At 39.3% G+C, this 22,018-nt stretch overlaps 1 protein-coding gene across 3 annotated transcripts in view; it reads left to right on the top strand.

Annotated features, from left to right (window-relative positions):
* LOC133543923 (FERM, ARHGEF and pleckstrin domain-containing protein 2-like) overlaps positions 1–22,018 on the top strand; it is a 183,772-nt gene that overhangs the window by 155,716 nt on the left and 6,038 nt on the right. Inside the window, exons 22-26 of one of the 3 annotated variants that reach the window (XM_061888838.1) lie at positions 2,678–2,698; positions 2,896–2,978; positions 3,053–3,171; positions 10,645–10,808; positions 18,742–18,849. In XM_061888838.1, coding sequence (XP_061744822.1) covers positions 2,678–2,698; positions 2,896–2,978; positions 3,053–3,171; positions 10,645–10,808; positions 18,742–18,849 — 495 coding nt within the window. Of the gene's footprint in view, positions 1–2,677; positions 2,699–2,895; positions 2,979–3,052; positions 3,172–10,644; positions 10,809–18,483; positions 18,624–18,741; positions 18,850–22,018 lie in introns of all 3 variants that reach the window. The other 2 variants (XM_061888840.1, XM_061888839.1) reach the window with 2 other exon arrangements.

The raw sequence follows: 22,018 nt of genomic DNA on the forward strand, positions 1-22,018 counted from the left end.
ATTCAGTGTCAAAAATTTTTTATCATTTAAATATTTAGTGTACAAAAAAATGGTGCAGAAAATTCCAGTTTAAAAAAAAATTGGTATGGAAATTTTAAATGTTTAAAAAAAAAAAACTGGTGCAGAGAAATTAAGTGTAAAAAAAATTTGGTGCGTAAAAATAATGTGCAGAAATATTCAGTGTCAAAAACAATTGATATAGAAAAATGTTGTGTAAAAAATTGGTGCTGAATTATTCAGTGTTAAAAAAATTGGTGCAGAAATTTTCAGTGCAAAAAAGTTGGTGCAGTGTAAGATAAATTCAGTGCAAATCTAATTTTTGCCTCAAAACTCAATGGAATTATTTAAAAAATGAACATTGACTTTTTTTTTTCTTTACATTTAATTTTTACACACTGAATTTTAAAACACTATTTTTACAAACTGAATTCTAAACACACATTAAACTCACATGTTAAAAAAATAAAAAAAGGTAAAAATGATAGTTACATGAATTGAGTGTCCAAGAAGACGCTTCGGTAATAAAGAAACAAATGAAGATGTAATTGATGACGTGCCTCAACAGTGTTACTCTCCACTTCAAACACCTCAACAAACAGAAGTTCCCCCCAACCACAAATGGAATATTTATTGTGATCACCACAACTTAATAGACATGAAGACAATAATGTACTGTTTTTAACTTTGTTGACCCGGGGCCCCAACTTTTCCACTACAGAAGGGCCCGGGGCTCACCTAAATATTAACACTGGATACATCAGGGCCTCTGCACACAAACATGTCCTCCTGTCACTCCTCCACAACAAAGCCCTGGTTTTGGGAACTTGAAAGAATCTTAAATCCCAAAAACTGCAGCATTTTAACTTCAAACTAACTTTTAGTACAGGAGTTTCATGAATGGAAGGCAAAATTCCCATGGCCAGCAGTCCTGTGAAGGCATCACCTGTGTCTTGTATTAGTCATGTTAACCGTGGTCTTCCATGAAGCCTACAGGAAATATTCAGTGTAAAAAAATCAGTCTAAAAAATTTGGTGTAGAAGTTTTAAATGTGAAAAAAAAAAAAAAAAATTTGGTTGACAGAATTTTACCGTGAAAAAATTTGGTGCGGAAATATTCGGTGTAAAAAAATGCTGCAGAATAATTTAGTGCAAAAAAATTTGGTGCGGAAAAAGGGAAAAAAAATAAAAGTGCAGGAAAAATTGTGCAGAAATTTTCAGTATAAAAACATCCAATTAGATAAATCCAATAAATAATATGTTAATAAAAAATATTATATATTTAAATCCAATAAATAACATGTTAATAAAAAATATTATATACACTATATTGCCGAAAGTATTAGACCAGCCATTCAAATGATGAGAATCAGGCATCCTAATCACTTGGCCCGGTGTATCAAATCAAGCACTTAGGCATGGAGACTGTTTCTACAAACATTTGTGAAAGAATGGGCCGCTTTCAGTGATTTCCAGCATGGAACTGTCATAGCATGCCACCTGTGCAACAAATCCAGAAATCCTGAAATTTCCTCGCTCCTCAATATTCCAAAGTCAACTTTAGTATAAGAAAAGTAAATAGTTTGGGGAACAACAGCAACTCAGCCAGCAAGTGGTAGGCCACGTAAACTGACAGAAAGGTCAGCATAGTGCAAAGACTTTCTGCACGGTCAGTTGCTACAGAGCTCCAAACTTCATGTGACCTTCCAATTAGCCCACGTACAGTACGCAGAGAGCTTCGTAGAATGGGTTTCCATGGCCGGGCGGCTGGATCTAAGCCATACATCACCAAGTCCAATGAAAAGCGTGGGAGGCAGTGGTGTAAAGGACATCCCCACTGGACTCTAGAGCGGTGGAGACGCCTTCTCTGGACTGATGAATCACGCTTTTCCGTCTAGCAACCTGATGGACCAGTCTGGGTTTGGAGGTTGCCAGGAGAACACACATTTCGGACTGCATTGGTGGAGGAGGAACCATGGTATGGGGTTTGTTTTCAGGCCCCTTAGCGTCAGTGAAAGGAACTTTGAATGCTTCAGGATACCAAAACATTTTGGACGATTCCATGTTCCCGACCTTGTGGGGAACGGTTTGGAGCGGGCCCCTCCCTCTTCCAACACGACTGTGCACCAGTGCACAAAGCTAGGTGCATAAAGACATGGATGCAGAGTCTGATGTGGATGAACTTGACTGGCCTGCACAGAGTCCTGACCTGAACCCGATTTTGAACACCTTTGGGATGAATTAGAACAGACACTGAGAGCCAGGCCTTCAGTGTGTGATCTCACCAAAGACACAACCTTGTGGACAGCCTTCCCGGAAGACTTGAAGCTGTAATAGCTGCAAAAGGTCATATTGAACCCTATGGGTTAGGGATGGGATGGCACTTTACGTTTATGTGAGTCAAGGCAGGTGGACAAATACTTTTGGCAATATATTGTATTATTAAACATTAATATATGAAATCAATATAGGCTTGAACATACGAAAGAAAAATGAATAAAACATTGTGTGCTAATTATTTTTGAATCAAAATGAGGTATGAGCTGGTTTTGAAGCCTAATCCTGTATGATACTGATAAAGCGTGGGTATGTCACACATTACCCCCCCGGCCCCCACTGACTAGAGGGAAAGGTGGACTTGTGCTAACGCTGCGTGTCTCTGCTTCACTTTACGGCCGCAGATCATAATCCTGGACGCACCGGTAAGTTGGCCGGGCTGGACCAGCCTGGACACTCTAGCCCCGCCCCCCCCGTCCCCCCGCACCCCCCCGCTGCTCGCTAGCACGCCCAAGTCCCAAAAGGAGTTGACAGAGTCGTGAAATGCGCCGCTTGCTGAGGGTGTCTGTCCCTTTAAGATGGGAGGAGGCGGGGCTTGTCGTGACTAACCTTGTGTGGGCAGGTGGAGGAGAGCGAGAAGGAGTGGTCGGTGCCTCACTGCTTCACCATCTACTCCGCCCAGAGGACCGTGGTGGTGGCCGCCAGGTGACCACTCTCAACCGGCGGGGAGGGCCCTTGCTCTCCTTCGCCGCCTTAACTGACCTTTGACCTCGTGGCAGCTCCAAGGTGGAGATGAGCAAGTGGATCGAGGACCTCAACGTGGCCATAGACCGGGCCAAGAAGTCCCAGGACAAGTCCGCCCTCTTCCTGGACGCCAGCCTGGCCGACCACTCCAACCGTGAGTCATGTGACCTTACCCTCACTGGACACTTTATTAGGCACGCCTGTACAAGCAATTTTTACCACCTGTGGCACATTCTAAAAATGATATTTAAAAAAAAAACAACTTTAATGAGCGGAATATAAGAACAAATGTGAAATATAAAACGTTTTTTTCAAAATCATCGTTATATGAGTTATTGATATTTTCGAACCCAGCAGGCACAAGACGTTGATAAGTTGACTACACGTACATGACCTTTCAAGGTGACTTTGAAACAACCTCGCCAAATACTTCTATTTGTGGATTGAGACAACGTTGGCGTCTAACGTTGGATCCACGTCGCTGGTTGGGAAATGAGCAAATTTCAACGGTCAAATCCACGTCAGAACCTGACATTGATTTAACGTCGTCAAAAATCATGTTGTTTGTGTCGTAGAATTTTGGTCGGGAAGTGACCAAAATTCAATGGTCAATTTGAAGTCAGAACCCAACATTGATTTAACGTTGTCAAGAAGCAAGGTGTTTCAACGTTGTATTTGTGTTGTGGAATATTGGTTAGGAAGTGAACAAATTTCAATGGTTGAATCAACGTCACAACCTGACATTGATTTAAAGTTGTCAAAAAGCATGTTTCAAGGTATTTGTGTTGTAGAATATTGGTTGGGAAATGACCAAATTTCAATGATCAGATCAACGTCAGAACCCAACGTTGATTAAACGTCATAAAGTATGGTGTTTCAATGTTCTATTTGTGTTGGGAAATGACCACATTTCAATAGTCAGATCAATGTCAGAACCCAACATTGATTTAACGTTGTCAAAAAGCATGTTTCAATGTTGTATTTGTGTTGTAGAATATTGGTTAGGAAGTGAACAAATTTCAATGGTTGAATCAACGTCACAACCTGACATTGATTTAAAGTTGTCAAAAAGCATGTTTCAAGGTATTTGTGTTGTAGAATATTGGTTGGGAATGACCAAATTTCAATGGTCAGATCAACGTCAGAACCCAACATTGATTAAACGTCATAAGGTATGTTGTTTCAATGTTGTATTTGTGTTGGGAAATGACCACATTTCAATGGTGAGATCAACGTCAAAACCCGACATTGATTTAACGTTGTCAAAAAGCATGTTTCAACGTTGTATTTGTGTTGTAGAATATTGGTTGGAAAATGACCAAATTTCAATGGTCAGATCAACGTCAGAACCCGACATTTATTTAACGTTGTCAAAAAGCATGTTTCAATGTTGAATTTGTGTTGTCGAATATTGGTTCGGAAATTACCAAATTTCAATGGTCAGATCAACGTCAATGTCAACGTTGTCAAAAAGTATGTTGTTTCAACGTTGTATTTGTGTTGTAGAATATTGGTTAGGAAGTGAACAAATTTCAATGGTTGATCCAACGTCACAACCTGACGTTGATTTAAAGTTGTCAAAAAGCATGTTTCAAGGTATTTGTGTTGTAGAATATTGGTTGGGAAATGACCAAATTTCAATGGTCAGATCAACGTCAGAACCCAACATTGATTAAACGTCATAAAGTATGTTGTTTCAATGTTGTATTTGTGTTGGGAAATGACCACATTTCAATGGTGAGATCAACGTCGAAACCCGACATTGATTTAACGTTGTCAAAAAGCATGTTTCAACGTTGTATTTGTGTTGCAGAATATTGGTTAGGAAGTGAACAAATTTCAATGGTTGAATCAACGTCACAACCTGACGTTGATTTAAAGTTGTCAAAAAGCATGTTTCAAGGTATTTGTGTTGTAGAATTTTGGTTGGGAATGACCACATTTCAATGGTCAATTCAAAGTCAGAACCCGACATTGATTTAACGTTGTCAAGAAGCAAGGTGTTTCAACGTTGTATTTGTGTTGTGGAATATTGGTTAGGAAGTGAACAAATTTCAATGGTTGATCCAACGTCACAACCTGACATTGATTTAAAGTTGTCAAAAAGCATGTTGTTTCAGTGTTGTATTTGTGTTGTAGAATATTGGTTGGGAAATGACCAAATTTCAATGGTCAGATCAACGTCAGAACCCAACGTTGATTAAGCGTCATAAAGTATGGTGTTTCAATGTTGTATTTGTGTTGGGAAATGACCACATTTCAATGGTCAGATCAACGTCAAAACCAGACATTGATTTAACGTTGTCAAAAAGCATGTTTCAAGGTATTTGTGTTGTAGAATATTGGTTGGGAAATGACCAAATTTCAATGGTCAGATCAACGTCAGAACCCAACATTGATTAAACGTCATAAATTATGTTGTTTCAATGTTGTATTTGTGTTGGGAAATGACCACATTTCAATAGTCCGATCGTCAGAACCCAACATTGATTTAACGTTGTCAAAAAGCATGTTTCAACGTTGTATTTGTTTTGTAGAATATTGGTTGGAAAATGACCAAATTTCAATGGTCAGATCAACGTCAGAACCCGACATTTATTTAACGTTGTCAAAAAGCATGTTTCAATGTTGAATTTGTGTTGTCGAATATTGGTTCGGAAATTACCAAATTTCAATGGTCAGCTCAACGTCAATGTCAACGTTGTCAAAAATGGTCAAATCAACGTCACAACCTGACATTGAATCAACGTCGTCAAAAAGAATTTTTTCCAAGTTGTATTTGTGCTGTAGAATATTGGTTGGGATATGACCAAAGTTCAATAGTCAGGTAAAAGTCAGAACCCAACATCGATTCAACGTTGTCAAAAAGTATGTTGTTTCAACGTTGTATTGGTGTTGTGGAATATTGGTTGGGAGATGACCACATTTCAATGGTTAAATCAACGTCACAAACCAACATTGATTCAATGTCGTCAAAAAGCATGTTGTTCAGCGTTGTATTGGTGTTGTGGAATATTGGTTAGGAAATTACCAAATTTCAATGGTCAAATCAACGTCACAAACCAACATTGATTCAACGTCCTCAAAAAGCATGTTGTTTCAGCGTATTTGTGTTGTAGAATATTGGTTGGGAAATGACCAAATTTCAATGGTCAAATCCACGTCAGAACCCGACATTGATTTAACGTTGTTTTAACGTTGTATTTGTGTTGTGGAATATTGGTAGGGAAATGACCACATTTCAATGGTTAAATCAACGTCACAACCTGACATTGATTTAAAGTTGTCAAAAAGCATGTTTCAAGGTATTTGTGTTGTAGAATATTGGTTGGGAAATGACCAAATTTCAATGGTCAGATCAACGTCAGAACCCAACATTGATTAAACGTTGTCAAAAAGCATGTTTCAGTGTTGTATTTGTGTTGTAGAATATTGGTTGGGAAATGACCAAATTTCAATGGTCAGATCAACGTCAGAACCCGACATTTATTTAACGTTGTCAAAAAGCATGTTTCAATGTTGAATTTGTGTTGTCGAATATTGGTTCGGAAATTACCAAATTTCAATGGTCAGCTCAACGTCAATGTCAACGTTGTCAAAAAGTACGTTGTTTCAACGTTGTATTTGTGTTGTAGAATATTGGTTAGGAAGTGAACAAATTTCAATGGTTGAATCAACGTCACAACCTGACATTGATTTAAAGTTGTCAAAAAGCATGTTTCAAGGTATTTGTGTTGTGGAATATTGGTTGGGAAATGACCAAATTTCAATGGTCGGATCAACGTCAGAACCCAACATTGATTAAACGTCATAAAGTATGTTGTTTCAATGTTGTATTTGTGTTGGGAAATGACCACATTTCAATGGTGAGATCAACGTCAAAACCCGACATTGATTTAGTTTTGTCAAAAAGCATGTTTCAACGTTGTATTTGTGTTGTAGAATATTGGTTAGGAAGTGAACACATTTCAATGTATTTTTTTTTTTTTTTTTTTTTTTTTTATTTCGGCAATCTTCACATAAAACAAAGAACAACAACAAGAAAAGAAAAACAAACAAAAAAAAAAAACACTCATTTGAGCAATGATTGAGCCGAAAGGGTGGAGGTTGAAGCAACGCTTATATAAACCTACCCCATCACAACAAGAACAAGGTTCAAAATATATAAAATCTAAAACATGCTTCACTTATATTACTTTTTTTTTTTTTTTTAAACAATATATAAGCAACATATATGTAGCACACGTCTCATATACAGTTTAACATTTAAATCAAACATATACATTTGTACACTTATATATATATATATACATACATATACACATACATACATACACACACATATATATATATATACATATACATACACATATACACACATACATACATACATTATACATACACAATTCATTCAAATTCCATATAAAGTGGTAATATATACATTTTAATATAACCTATATGTATAATTATGAAATCATACATTGTATTTATATACATATATATTATTGTCTTTCTAAAACAATGTTTGCTCTTCTTTCTTATATTTACTAATGATAAATGATTTAAAAAGCTTTTTAAACTGGTTTATGTTGGTGCTGTGTTTTATTTCATCCTTTAAACAGTTCCATATTTTAACCCCTGCTATTGTTATACTCATTCGTTTCTGCGTTGTTCTACAATATTGGATCTTAAAAAGTAGTTCTCCTCTTAAATTATAATTCCCTTCTCTTTGTAAAAATCTTCTCTGTAACCCTGTTGGAAGTAAATCTTTACTTGCTTTATAAATCATTTGGGCAGTCTTGAGTTGGATGAGATCTGGTAGTTTTAAATCAAATGTTTTTATAAATAATCCATTAGTGTGTTCTCGGGGTCCTGTGTTATGTATCAGTCTGATGGCCCTTTTTTGCATTATGAATAGTGGTTGGATGTTCGTCCTGTATGTATTTCCCCAAACTTCTAGACAGTAACTCAAATATGGTAAAACAAGTGTACAATAAAGAGTGTGTAATGTTTTTTGATTAAGAATGTGCCTTGTTTTACCCAGGACAGCAATACTTCTGGCCAACTTCCCTTTGATGTATGTAATGTGTGACTTCCAGCAGATCCCGTGGTCCAAGATCACACCCAAAAATTTGATTTTGTTTACTCTTTCTATACTAACATTGTCTATATACAATTTTACATCTATATCATTTCTCTTATTTCCAAATAACATAAAGTTAGTTTTATTTAGGTTCAATGATAATTTATTAGCATCAAACCATTTTTTTAGTTTATACATCTCCATGGTGACGGTCCTCAGGAGCTGCTGCAAGTCCACATCAGAACAGAGTACATTGGTTGAATCAACGTCAAAACCCGACATTGATTTAAAGTTGTCAAAAAGCATGTTTCAAGGTATTTGTGTTGTGGAATATTGGTTGGGAAATGACCAAATTTCAATGGTCGGATCAACGTCAGAACCCAACATCGATTAAACGTCATAAAGTATGTTGTTTCAATGTTGTATTTGTGTTGGGAAATGACCGCATTTCAATAGTCCGATCAACGTCAGAACCCAACATTGATTTAACGTTGTCAGAAAGCATGTTTCAACGTTGTATTTGTGTTGTAGAATATTGGTTGGAAAATGACCACATTTCAATGGTCAGATCAACGTCAGAACCCGACATTTATTTAACGTTGTCAAAAAGCATGTTTCAATGTTGTATTTGTGTTGTCGAATATTGGTTCGGAAATTACCAAATTTCAATGGTCAGCTCAACGTCAATGTCAACGTTGTCAAAAAGTATGTTGTTTCAAAGTTGTATTTGTGTTGTAGAATATTGGTTAGGAAGTGAACAAATTTCAATGGTTGATCCAACGTCACAACCTGACATTGATTTAAAGTTGTCAAAAAGCATGTTTCAAGGTATTTGTGTTGTAGAATATTGGTTGGGAAATGACCAAATTTCAATGGTCAGATCAACGTCAGAACCCAACATTGATTAAACGTCATAAAGTATGTTGTTTCAATGTTGTATTTGTGTTGGGAAATGACCACATTTCAATGGTCAGATCAACGTCAAAACCCGACATTGATTTAACGTTGTATTTGTGTTGTAGAATGGTGGTTGGGAAATTTCCAAATTTCAACGGTCAGATCCACGTCAATGTCAACGTGGTCAAAAAGTATGTTGTTTCAACGTTGTATTTGTGTTGTAGAATATTGGTTGGGAAATGACAAAATGTTAATGGTCAAATCAACGTCACAACCTGACATTGAATCAACGTTGTCAAAAAGCATTTTTTCAAAGTTGTATTTGTGCTGTGGAATATTGTTTGGGATATGACCAAAATTCAATAGTCAGATCAAAGTCAGAACCCAACATCGATTCAACGTCGTCAAAAAGTATGTTGTTTCAACGTTCTATTTGTGTTGTGGAATATTAGTTGGGAGATGACCACATTTCAATGGTCAAATCAACGTCAGAACCCAAATTGATTCAACGTCGTCAGAAGGTGTGTTGTTTCAAAGTTGTATTTTTGTTGTAGAAAATTGGTTGGGAAATTACCAAATTTCAACGATCAAATCAATGTCAGAACCCGACATTGATTAAACGTCAAAAATTATGTTGTTTCCACGTTGTATTTGTGTTGGGAAATGACCGAATTTCAACGGTCAAATCAATGTCAGAACCCAACATTGATTCAACGTCGTCAAAAAACATGTTGTTTCAACGTATTTGTGTTGTAAAATATTGGTTGGGAAGTTACCAAATTTCAACGGTCAAATCAACATCACAACCTGACATTGATTCAACGTTGTGAAAAAGCATGTTGTTTCAATGTTATGTTTGAGTTGCCCAACATCAGGACATAATTCAACAAGTTCTCAACGTTGTTTCAACGTCTCGTGCCTGCTGATAAGTCTCCAATTCCTTCATGTTAAATATTTTATTTAGCATATTGGTTTATGTTTGACACAAAGGACTCTGATCAAACTAACAAATAATTAAAAAAAAAAAGCCATAAAGAATAACAAAACTGTGTAAGTGATGAATAGATCTGAAGTAGGTCGAGAGATTTAAGCTTTGAAAGTTAAAAAAAAAAAAATTAAAATGTATGACTTATTTTTAACATTTTATTAGTGGGTTCCTCTACTGGATTTATATCTTTAATACTGTCATTGCTCAAAAAATAATAATGAATCAAAATCAATGTTAAACAATTACTACGAACTATTAAATGCTCCAATGACTCCACATCAAATATTCCACTTTGAAGTATTTTTATGAGGAAATATTGCATATTTTATGATTTGCCACCCAAAAAAAACTGTTTTTTCTTTGACAGAATGAGCATAAAACGTAAAGGAAATTGTTTACTTCATATCAAAGTTAGGACACCCTTGAGTCCAACACTTATTTTGCATCCAATCCACAAAAGAATCAATCTATGCTGCAAAACCGTAAACCTCCATGATGGCGACCATCCTTATTATCGTCTGTAAAGCAGGACTTTTCAATTGGGTGCAATTAAATGGTGTACCTAATGAAGTGACCAGTGAGCGTGCCAGCGTCCCCCTGTCCTGCCTCACCCCCTCCCCACCCCATCCTCCCCACCCCGCCCTCCCCCCGTCCCTCAGGGTCCTCAGACGAGGTGTCGGTGGAGCAGGAGTCTGAGGACGACATGAACTCCTCCCACACGTCGCTGGACAAGCAGACGCACCACCGCGCCAACACCACCATGCACGTGTGTTGGCACCGCAACACCAGCGTGTCCATGTCTGATCACAGCCTGGCTGTGGAGGTACTTGCACCACCACCATATTCACCATTATTACCATCACCATTACCGTTTGAGCTCTGCGTCCCTCAATTTTGGTGGAGTCCACGTGGGCAGGAATATCCATGATGGCCTGCAGTTTGTCCAGTGTCCTCCTGTCCCTCTTTGACACAAATGCCTCAAACTGCGCGCCAATAGTTTCCCCGGGGATCCGGATCAGTTAGTCCAGGGGTGCCCACACTTTTTCTGCAGGCGAGCTACTTTTCAATTGACCAACTGGAGGGGATCTACCTCATTTATATATATCATTTATATTTATTTATTTATGAAAGAGACATTTTTGTAAACAAGTTAAACATGTTTAATGATAATACAAGCATGTGTAACACATATAGATGTCTTTCTTTCACAAAGACAAGAATATAAGTTGGTGTATTACCTGATTCTGATGACTTGCATTGATTGGAATCAGACAGTAATGATGATAACGCCCACATTTTCAAATGGAGGAGAAAAAAAGTTGTCCTTTCTGTACAATACCACATGAAAGTGGTTGGTTTTTGGCATCTAATTCATCCAGCTTCCATACACTTTACAAGAAAAACGTTGGCGGCAAATTCCGTAGCTTGCTTGATTGACATTCACGGCACCCGAGGGTCTTGTGAGATGACGCTGGCTGCTGCCAGTTCATTATTATGAAAAAATGACAGAGAGGAAGGCCAGAAACACTTTTTATTTCAACAGACTTTCGCGCCGTCCCTTCCGTCAAAACTCTAAAGGCCGACTGCACATTTCCTATCTTCACAATAAAAGCCCTGCTTCATGCTGCCTGCGCTAACTAAATAAGAGTCTGGGAAAGCTGGCGTGCACAAGTGATGTGCACGCCAGCTTTCTGAGGGATCGCTTGTGCACGCCAGTTTTCCCAGACTCTGTGTTTAGTTAGCGCAGGCAGCATGAAGCAGGGCTTTTATTGTGAAGATAGGAAATGTGCAGTCGGCCTTTAGAGTTTTGACGGAAGGTACGGCGCGAGAGTCTGTTGAAATAAAAAGTGTTTCTGGCCTTCCTCTGGGTCATATTTTCATAATAATGATCTTGCAGCAGCCAGCGTCATCTCACAAGACCCTCCGGTACCGTGAATGTCATTTAAGTGACGTCTTGGTGAAGATTGATGATCACTCATTTTTAGGTCTATTTTTTTTAAAAGCCTGGCTGGTCGACTGGTAGCTCGCGATCGACGTAACGGGCACCCCTGAGTTAGTCCATCCGGTTTAAAACCCTTTTGCTGGTGCTGCTCCCCCAACACAACCACTGCAAAGTACAGGGCACTGGCCACAAAAGATCTCCAACAGCTTGCTGCACACATTACCACAGTACCTAAGCTTCCACAGGGAAAAAAATAAAAACTTCAGTCTAAGCCTGGGCCCCTCGAGAGGGGGTCCAGACTGAGGCCAAGGAAAAAAAAAACAGCCATAGCACACATAAGCATGTGTATAAGAGGCAAACATCAAATAAAACAAAAGACATTAAAAGAGCAGATCTGATGCAACCAGTCATTTCTACATATAGCTACAAAAGTAAAACAACAACAATAAATACAATTACACCGCGGTGGCCTCTGCAGTGTTCCACACCGTCGTCTGCTGGGGTGCGGGCAGCACGGCCAGAGACGGGAGTAGATCCAACAAAGCAACCACGAGAGCCGACTCCACCCTCGGCCGCCAACCAACTCTCGGCCAGTGTCCAGTCCGCATGGATGAGCAAGGATTTTGTCTAAGGAGACCAAGGTGTCCGATACACAGTCATTCAGCCAAGACAATGTGAAGCAACTAAGAGAGCCAACTCCACCCTCGGCTGCTAACCAACTCTCTCGGCCAGTGTCCAGTACGCAAGGATTCGTCCAAGTCAGGGGTGCCCATTACGTCGATGGCGAGCTACCAGTCGACCGCGGGGGGTGTGTCAGTCGATCTCGAGCCAGGCTTTTAAAAAAAAAGAGACCTAAAAATGAGTGATCATCAATCTTCACCAAGACGTCACTTAAATGACATTCACGGTACCGGAGGGTCTTGTGAGATGACGCTGGCTGCTGCAAGATCATTATTATGAAAATATGACCGAGAGGAAGGCCAGAAACACTTTTTATTTCAACAGACTCTCGCGCCGTACCTTCCTTCAAAACTCTAAAGGCCGACTGCACATTTCCTATCTTCACAATAAAAGCCCTGCTTCATGCTGCCTGCGCTAACTAAATACAGAGTCTGGGAAAACTGGCGTGCACAAGCGATCCCTCAGAAAGCTTTCCGAGACTCTTATTTAGTTAGCGCAGGCAGCATGAAGCAGGGCTTTTATTGTGAAGCTAGGAAATGTGCAGTCGGCCTTTAGAGTTTTGACGGAAGGGACGGCGCGAAAGTCTGTTGAAATAAAAAGTGTTTCTGGCCTTCCTCTCTGTCATTTTTTCCTAATAATGAAGTGGCAGCAGCCAGCGTCATCTCACAAGACCCTCGGGTGCCGTGAATGTCAATCAAGCAAGCTACGGAATTTGCCGCCAATGTTTTTCTTGTAAAGTGTATGGAAGCTGGATGAATTAGATGCCAAAAACCAACCACTTTCATGTGGTATTGTACAGAAAGGACAACTTTTTTTCTCCTCCATTTGAAAATGTGGGCGTTATCATCATTACTGTCTGATTCCAATCAATGCAAGTCATCAGAATCAGGTAATACACCAACTTATATTCTTGTCTTTGTGAAAGAAAGACATCTATATGTGTTACACATGCTTGTATTATCATTAAACACATTTAACTTGTTTACAAAAATGTCTCTTTCATAAATAAATAAATATAAATGATATATATAAATGAGGTAGATCCCCTCCAGTTGGTCAATTGAAAAGTAGCTCGCCTGCAGAAAAAGTGTGGGCACCCCTGGTTTAAGGCAGGGGTCTGCAACCCATTTTGACCCGTTTCACAATATAAAGAAGATAATGGGAGCCGCAACCATTCTCACCAATATCTGCTGATGGTCACGCAGGTAACAATATAGCACGCCATTGCCTTTAACGCTTTCTACAACATGTACAAACAGCTTGCAACATGTTATACGTGGCTTCCGCTGATACACGTACACGACTGCAAGGCATATAGTCTACAGCCATACAGGTTACACTGAAGGTTGTGATATAAACAACTTTAACTCATTGAATCCACACCAAACAAGAATGACAAACACATTTCGGGAGAACATCCTCACAGTAACACAACATAAACGCAACATAATTACCCAGAACCCATTGCATCCATGACTCTTCCAGGCTATATTATACACCCCGCTAGCGCCAACGCCCCCCCACCTCCGCCCCCACACCATCGTGTGTCGGTTGAGGTGGGCGGGGTTGGGAGCGCGGGATTGCATAATATAGCCTGGAAGAATCATGGATGCAAGGGATTCTGGGTAATTATTATGTTGTTATGTTGCGTTTGTGTTGTGCTACTGTGAGGATGTTCTCCCAAAATGTGTTTGTCATTCTTGTTAGGTGTGGGTTCACAGTTTGGCACATAGTAAGACTGTTAAAGTTGTTTATATCACAACCTTCAGTGTAACCTGTATGGCTGTTGACTATATGCCTTGCAATCTCGAACGTGTGATGATAGAAGCAGCAAGATGCATGCGTCCGGCCGGCACACAGATAACATGGTGTAAAGGCGGGCGATGACATGTTGTACAGGACGATAAAAGTAAAGCCATCACGGCACGCCTCAATATTGTAGTCCGAGCGGAAATCGGAGAATGTTAACCCTGGGTGATGTCCGCGAGAGACACCAAAATCCGGAAACCCCCCCCGATTCGATTATGCAGCTGAGCCACATCAGTGGCCAAAGAGCCGCGGGTTGCCGACCCCTGGTCTAAGGAGACCGGGGTGTCCGGTATACACTCTATCAGCCAAGACACAGTGAAGAAACCGAGCGAGCCAACTCCACCCTCGGCCGCCGGACAACTCTTGGCCAGTGTCCAGTCCGCATGGATGAGCAAAGATTCGTCTAAAGAGACCGAGGTGTCCGATACACACTCATTCAGCCAAGACATTGTGAAGCAACCGAGCGAGCCAACTCCACCCTTGGCCGCCGGACAACTCTTGGCCAGTGTCCAGTCCGCATGGATGAGCAAGGATTCATCTAAAGAGACCGAGGTGTCCGATACACACTCATTCAGCCAAGACATTGTGAAGCAACCGAGCGAGCCAACTCCACCCTCGGCCGCCGGACAACTCTTGGCCAGTGTCCAGTCCGCATGGATGAGCAAGGATTTGTCTAAAGAGACCGAGGTGTCCGATACACAGTCATTCAGCCAAGACACAGTGAAGCAACCGAGCGAGCCAACTCCACCCTTGGCCGCCGGACAACTCTTGGCCAGTGTCCAGTCCGCATGGATGAGCAAGGATTCGTCTAAAGAGACAGAGGAGTCCGATACACAGTCATTCAGCCAAGACACAGTGAAGCAACCGAGCGAGCCAACTCCACCCTCGGCCGCCGGACAACTCTTGGCCAGTGTCCAGTCCGCATGGATGAGCAAGGATTCGTCTAAAGAGACCGAGGTGTCCGATACACACTCATTCAGCCAAGACATTGTGAAGCAACCAAGCGAGCCAACTCCACCCTCGGCCGCCGGACAACTCTTGGCCAGTGTCCAGTCCGCATGGATGAGCAAGGATTTGTCTAAAGAGACCGAGGTGTCCGATACACAGTCATTCAGCCAAGACACAGTGAAGCAACCGAGCGAGCCAACTCCACCCTCGGCCGCCGGACAACTCTTGGCCAGTGTCCAGTCCGCATGGATGAGCAAGGATTCGTCTAAAGAGACCGAGGTGTCCGATACACACTCATTCAGCCAAGACATTGTGAAGCTTGTCCGTCCACAGGAAAACAAGAAGGAAACCTGGATGATACAAGAGCACAGAGCTTCTGCCGTCAGCAGCCGCTACAGCGGCGCCATCTTGACCAGTTCCTTGGTCTTGTCCACATTTAGGAGCAGATGGTTTGCCTGAGACCTCTCCACAAAGTCAGCGATCAGTGTCCTGTACTTCAATTCCTGTCCTTCATCGGTACACCCAACCACAGAAGAGCCATCAGAGTATTTCTGCAGGTGGCAGGACTTGGGGCTATACTGGAATTCTGAGGTGTACATGGTGAAAAGGGAAGGAGACCGGAGGGTCCCTTGTGAAGAACCTACACCACTGACCACAGTATCAGAGAGGCAGCTCCCCAGTTGCACAAACCGGGACCTGTCAGACAAGTCATCAGTGATCCAGGAGACAATGGATGTACTGACACCCATCCTGAGCAACTTGTCACTCATCAAAGTTGGTTGGATGGTGTTCAAGACACATGATCCTCACAGAACCCCTTCCACCATCCAGGGGGAGAGTGAGTCAATGCAGCAGGTAGATATCAGCATCGTCCACTCTTAAATGGGGCTGATATGCAAACTGTAGAGGGTCCAGTGAAGGAGCCACCAAAGGTCTCAGCTGACCCGGCACAAGTCTCTCAAGGGACTTCATGACATGAGACGTCAGGGCAACCGGCCTGAAGTCGTTCAAGCCCGATGGGATGGACTTCTTGGGCACCGGCACTATGCAGGATGTTGTCCATAGCGCTGGTATCCGTTCTAGCTTCAGACTTGGGGTGAAGATGAAGTCTTCAGGACCCGGGGCTCGACTCGGTCAGGGCCTGCGGACTTGGCTGGGTTGACTCACTCCAGCTGTTGTCTCACATGTCCAGGTGTCAGACACACCGGGCTGGCTTTCTCAGTGGGGGGATGAGAAACAGCTGTGGCAGGCAACAGGGAAGGAGTTTTTGTGGCTTGATGGTCAGGGAGGTGTGAGGACAGGAGTAGTGGGGGAGGGAGAGTAAGGGGGCATTGCTGAAAATATTAAAAATTCAGCTGGTTGGCTCCATCTACACCTCCATCCTCTATCTACACCCCCATCTTCTCTCTACACCCCCATCCTCTATCTACACCCCATCCTCTATCTACACCCCCATCTTTTCTCTACACTCCCATCCTCTCTCTACACCCCCATCCTCTATCTACACCCCGAGCTATCTTCTTATTTCTTTCAGTGAAACATGCTAACTCGTCTTCCTATCGATGAAACATGCTAAAACTCTTCTTTTCAGTATGAAAACGCTAACTCTTCTTCTTTTCAGTGTGACATGCTAACTCTTCTTTTTTCAGTGTAACATGTTAACCCTCCAACTTTCTGTTCACTGTTTCGTGCTAACCCTTTCACTTCCAGTCCACTGTCTCATGCTAACCCTTCCGTTTCCTATCCACTGTTTCATGCTAACCCTTCCACTTCATGTCAACTGTAACATGCTAACCCTTCCACTTCCTGTCCACTGTAACATGCTAAAACCCTCCCACTTCCTGTCCATTATAACATGCTAACCCTTCCACTTCCTGTCCACTGTAACATGCTAAAACCCTCCCACTTCCTGTCCATTATAACATGCTAACCCTTCCACTTCCTGTCCACTGTCACATGCTAACCCTTCCACTTCATGTCAACTGTAACATGCTAACCCTTCCACTTCCTGTCCACTTTTCGTGCTAACCCTTCCACTACCTGTCCACTGTAACATGCTAACCCTTCCACTACCTGTCCACTGTAACATGCTAACCCTTCCACTTCCTGTCCAGTGTTTCATGCTAACCCTTCCACTTCTTGTCCACTGTTTCATGCTAACCCTTCCACTTCCCGTCCACTGTAACATGCTAACCCTTCCACTTCCTGTCCACTGTAACATGCTAACCCTTCCACTACCTGTCCACTGTAACATGCTAACCCTTCCACTACCTGTCCACTGTAACATGCTAACCCTTTCACTTCCTGTCCACTGTTTCATGCAAACCCTTCCACTACCTGTCCACTGTAACATGCTAACCCTTCCACTTCCTGTCCACTGTAACATGCTAACCCTTCCACTTCCTGTCCACTGTTTCGTGCTAACCCTTTCACTTCCTGTCCACTGTAACATGCTAAAACCCTCTCACTTCCTGTCCATTATAACATGCTAACCCTTCCACTTCCTGTCCACTGTCACATGCTAACCCTTCCACTTCCTGTCCACTGTAACATGCTAACCCTTTCACTTCCTGTCCACTGTTTCATGCTAACCCTTCCACTTCTTGTCCACTGTTTCATGCTAACCCTTCCACTTCCTGTCCACTGTAACATGCTAACCCTTCCACTTCCTGTCCATTATAACATGCTAACCCTTCCACTTCCTGTCCACTGTAACATGCTAACCCTTCCACTTCCTGTCCACTGTAACATGCTAACCCTTGCACTTCCTGTCCACTGTTTCGTGCTAACCCTTTCACTTCCTGTCCGCTGTAACATGCTAACCCTTGCACTTCCTGTCAACTGTAACATGCTAACCCTTCCACTTCCTGTCCACTGTAACATGCTAACCCTTTCAATTCCTGTCCACTGTAACATGCTAACCCTTCCACTTCCTGTCCACTGTTTCGTGCTAACCCTTTCACTTCCTGTCCACTGTAACATGCTAACCCTTCCACTTCCTGTCCACTGTAACATGCTAACCCTTCCGCTTCCTGTCCAGCATACACGTTACAATCTAACACTTTTGCGCTCTTCTGCTTCCATCTTTTTTCTCTGTCCCGCTTGTCCGCCCGGTCAGTCTCGGTCTCTCCCGCGGTCTCGCCGGAGCTGCCCCCCCGCTACCTGCTGGGCCAGGGCCAAAGACCCAATACCATCACGCACGTGTGCTGGTACCGAAACCAGAACCTCTCTCTCACTGATTACCTGCGCATGAACCAGGTACCGGGGGCCCCGAGGGCTTCTGTCCCCAGTCAGAGCGCCGGTGTAGAGACTTGATCACATTGGGGCGGTGACCCACGTTGTCCACGTTGCCGCTTTAACTCCCGACTGCCCACAGAACCAGCTGTCCGGTTACCTGCTCAGGAAGTTCAAGAACAGCAACGGCTGGCAGAAGCTGTGGGTGGTCTTCACCAACTTCTGCTTGTTCTTCTACAAAACCCACCAGGTGAGCAACATCAAGTGTAAAAAGAAGCGAAACAGTAGAATTAACTGGTGGCGCTGTAGGCTTTTTGTTAGAATATTTATATGGAGAATGTCATCAAAAAAAAAAAATCCCCATCATTTACATGGAGGATGTAGTTTAGAAAAAATAAATTAAAATACCCCATTTGAAAAGGTTGAAATAAAAAGTTTTAAAAATGATATACTTTGTTGGAAAATGACAATGAATAATTGAAAAAAAATATTTGAGGATGATTCTTATGTTCATGTCAAAAAAAGCCAAAGAAAAAGCACAAGGTACACCCAGTAGGGAGGAGGTCGGAGGAAATAAACTCAGATTCTCCTTTTCAGACATGTTGGAATGTGACCTTTTTTCAATTCTGAAATGTTTCTTTAGAAACGTTGAACCTTTTTTTTTAAATTCCAAAATGTTTGTGTATACAAATGTTGAATTTTTTTTAAATTCTGAAATGTTTGTTTTTCGAAATGTTGAACTTTTTTTTTTTTAAATATGAAATGTTTGTGTTTAGAAATGTTGAACCTTTTAAAAAATTCCAAAATGTTTGTGTTTAGAAACGTTAACCTTTTTTTTCTGAAATATATGTTTTAAAAACGTTTTAACTTTTTTTAAACTCCGAAAAAAAAATTGTTTAGAAACGTTCAACCTTTTAAAAAATTCAAAAATGTTTGTGTTGAAAGTTTAAACTTTTTTTTAACATTTGAACTTTTTAAATTCCGAAATGTTTTTTGTTTAAAAACGTTGAACCTTTTTAAAAATTCCAAAATGTTTGTGTTTAGAAACTTGGAAGTTTTTAAATTCCCGAAATGTTTGTGTTTTGAAACGTAAAAAAAATGTTTAATTCCGAAATGTTTGTTTAGAAACGTTTAACTTTTTTAAAATTCCAAAATGTTTGTGTTTAGAAACGTTAACCTTTTTTTTTAATTCTGAAATATGTTTAGAAACATTTGAACTTTTTTTAAACTGCGAAAAAAAAAATTGTTTGGAAACATTCAACCTTTTAAAAATTCCAAAATGTTTGTGTTGAAACGTTAAACTTTTTCTAACTTCTGAAATATATGTTTAGAAACGTTTGAACTTTTTAAATTCCGAAATGTTTTTTGTTTAAAAACCTTGAACCTTTTTAAAAATTCCAAAATGTTTGTGTTTAGAAACGTTAACCTTTTTTTTAATTCTGAAATATATGTTTAGAAACGTTTGAACTTTTTTTAAACTCCAAAAAAAAAAAATTGTTTAGAAACGTTCAACCTTTTAAAAAATTCCGAAATGTTTGTGTTGAAAGTTTAAACTTTTTTTAACTTCTGAAATATATATTTGGAAACATTTGAACTTTTTAAATTCCGAAATGTTTTTTGTTTAAAAAACGTTGAACCTTTTTAAAAATTCAAAAAATGTTTGTGTTTAAAAACGTGGAAGTTTTTAAATTCCCGAAATGTTTGTGTTTTGAAACGTTAACCTTTTTTTAAATTCTGAAATATATGTTTAGAAACGTTTGAACTTTTTTTAAACTCCGAAAAAAAAATTTGTTTAGAAACGTTCAACCTTTTAAAAAATTCCAAAATGTTTGTGTTGAAAGTTTAAACTTTTTAGAAACATTTGAACTTTTTAAATTCCGAAATGTTTTTTGTCTAAAAACGCTGAACATTTTTAAAAATTCCAAAATGTTTGTGTTTAAAAACGTGGAAGTTTTTAAATTCCCGAAATGTTTGTGTTTTGAAACGTTAACCTTTTTTTTAATTCTGAAATATATGTTTAGAAACGTTTGAACTTTTTTTAAACTCCGAAAAAAAAAATTGTTTAGAAACGTTCAACCTTTTAAAAAAATTCCAAAATGTTTGTGTTGAAAGTTTAAACTTTTTAGAAACATTTGAACTTTTTAAATTCCGAAATGTTTTTTGTCTAAAAACGTTGAACATTTTTTAAAATTCCAAAATGTTTGTGTTTAAAAACGTGGAAGTTTTTAAATTCCCGAAATGTTTGTGTTTTGAAACGTTAAAAAAATGTTTAATTCCGAAATGTTTGTTTAGAAACGTTTAACTTTTTAAAATTCCAAAATGTTTTTTGTTTAGAAACGTTGAACCTTTTTAAAAATTCCAAAATGTTTGTGTTTAGAAACCTCAACCTTTTTTTTAATTCTGAAATATATGTTTAGAAACGTTTGAACTTTTTTTAAACTCCGGAAAAAAAAATTGTTTAGAAACGTTCAACCTTTTAAAAAATTCCAAAATGTTTGCGTTGAAACGTTAAACTTTTTCTAACTTCTGAAATATATGTTTAGAAACGTTTGAACTTTTTAAATTCCGAAATGTTTTTTGTTTAAAAACGTTGAACCTTTTTAAAAATTCCAAAATGTTTGTGTTTAGAAACGTTAACCTTTTTTTAAATTCTGAAATATATGTTTAGAAACGTTTGAACTTTTTAAATTCCGAAATGTTTTTTGTTTAAAAACATTGAACCTTTTTAAAAATTCCAAAATGTTTGTGTTTAAAAACGTGGAAGTTTTTAAATTCCCGAAATGTTTGTGTTTTGAAACGTAAAAAAAAATGTTTAATTCCGAAATGTTTGTTTAGAAACGTTTGAACTTTTTTTAAACTCCGAAAAAAAAAATTGTTTAGAAACGTTCAACCTTTTAAAAAATTCCAAAATGTTTGTGTTGAAACGTTAAACTTTTTCTAACTTCTGAAATATATGTTTAGAAACATTTGAACTTTTTAAATTCCGAAATGTTTTTTGTTTAAAAACGTTGAACCTTTTTAAAAATTCCAAAATGTTTGTGTTTAGAAACGTGGAAGTTTTTAAATTCCCGAAATGTTTGTGTTTTGAAACGTTAACCTTTTTTTAAATACTGAAATATATGTTTAAAAACGTTTTAACTTTTTTTAAACTCCGAAGAAAAAAAAATTGTTTAGAAACGTTCAACCTTTTAAAAAATTCCAAAATGTTTGTGTTGAAAGTTTAAACTTTTTTTAACTTCTGAAATATATGTTTAGAAACATTTGAACTTTTTAAATTCCGAAATGTTTTTTGTTTAAAAACGTTGAACCTTTTTAAAAATTCCAAAATGTTTGTGTTTAAAAACGTGGAAGTTTTTAAATTCCCGAAATGTTTGTGTTTTGAAACGTTAACCTTTTTTTTAATTCTGAAATATATGTTT

The sequence above is a fragment of the Nerophis ophidion genome, linkage group LG26 (genome assembly GCF_033978795.1).
Source record: "Nerophis ophidion isolate RoL-2023_Sa linkage group LG26, RoL_Noph_v1.0, whole genome shotgun sequence".
Classification (NCBI taxonomy): Eukaryota; Metazoa; Chordata; class Actinopteri; order Syngnathiformes; family Syngnathidae; genus Nerophis; species Nerophis ophidion.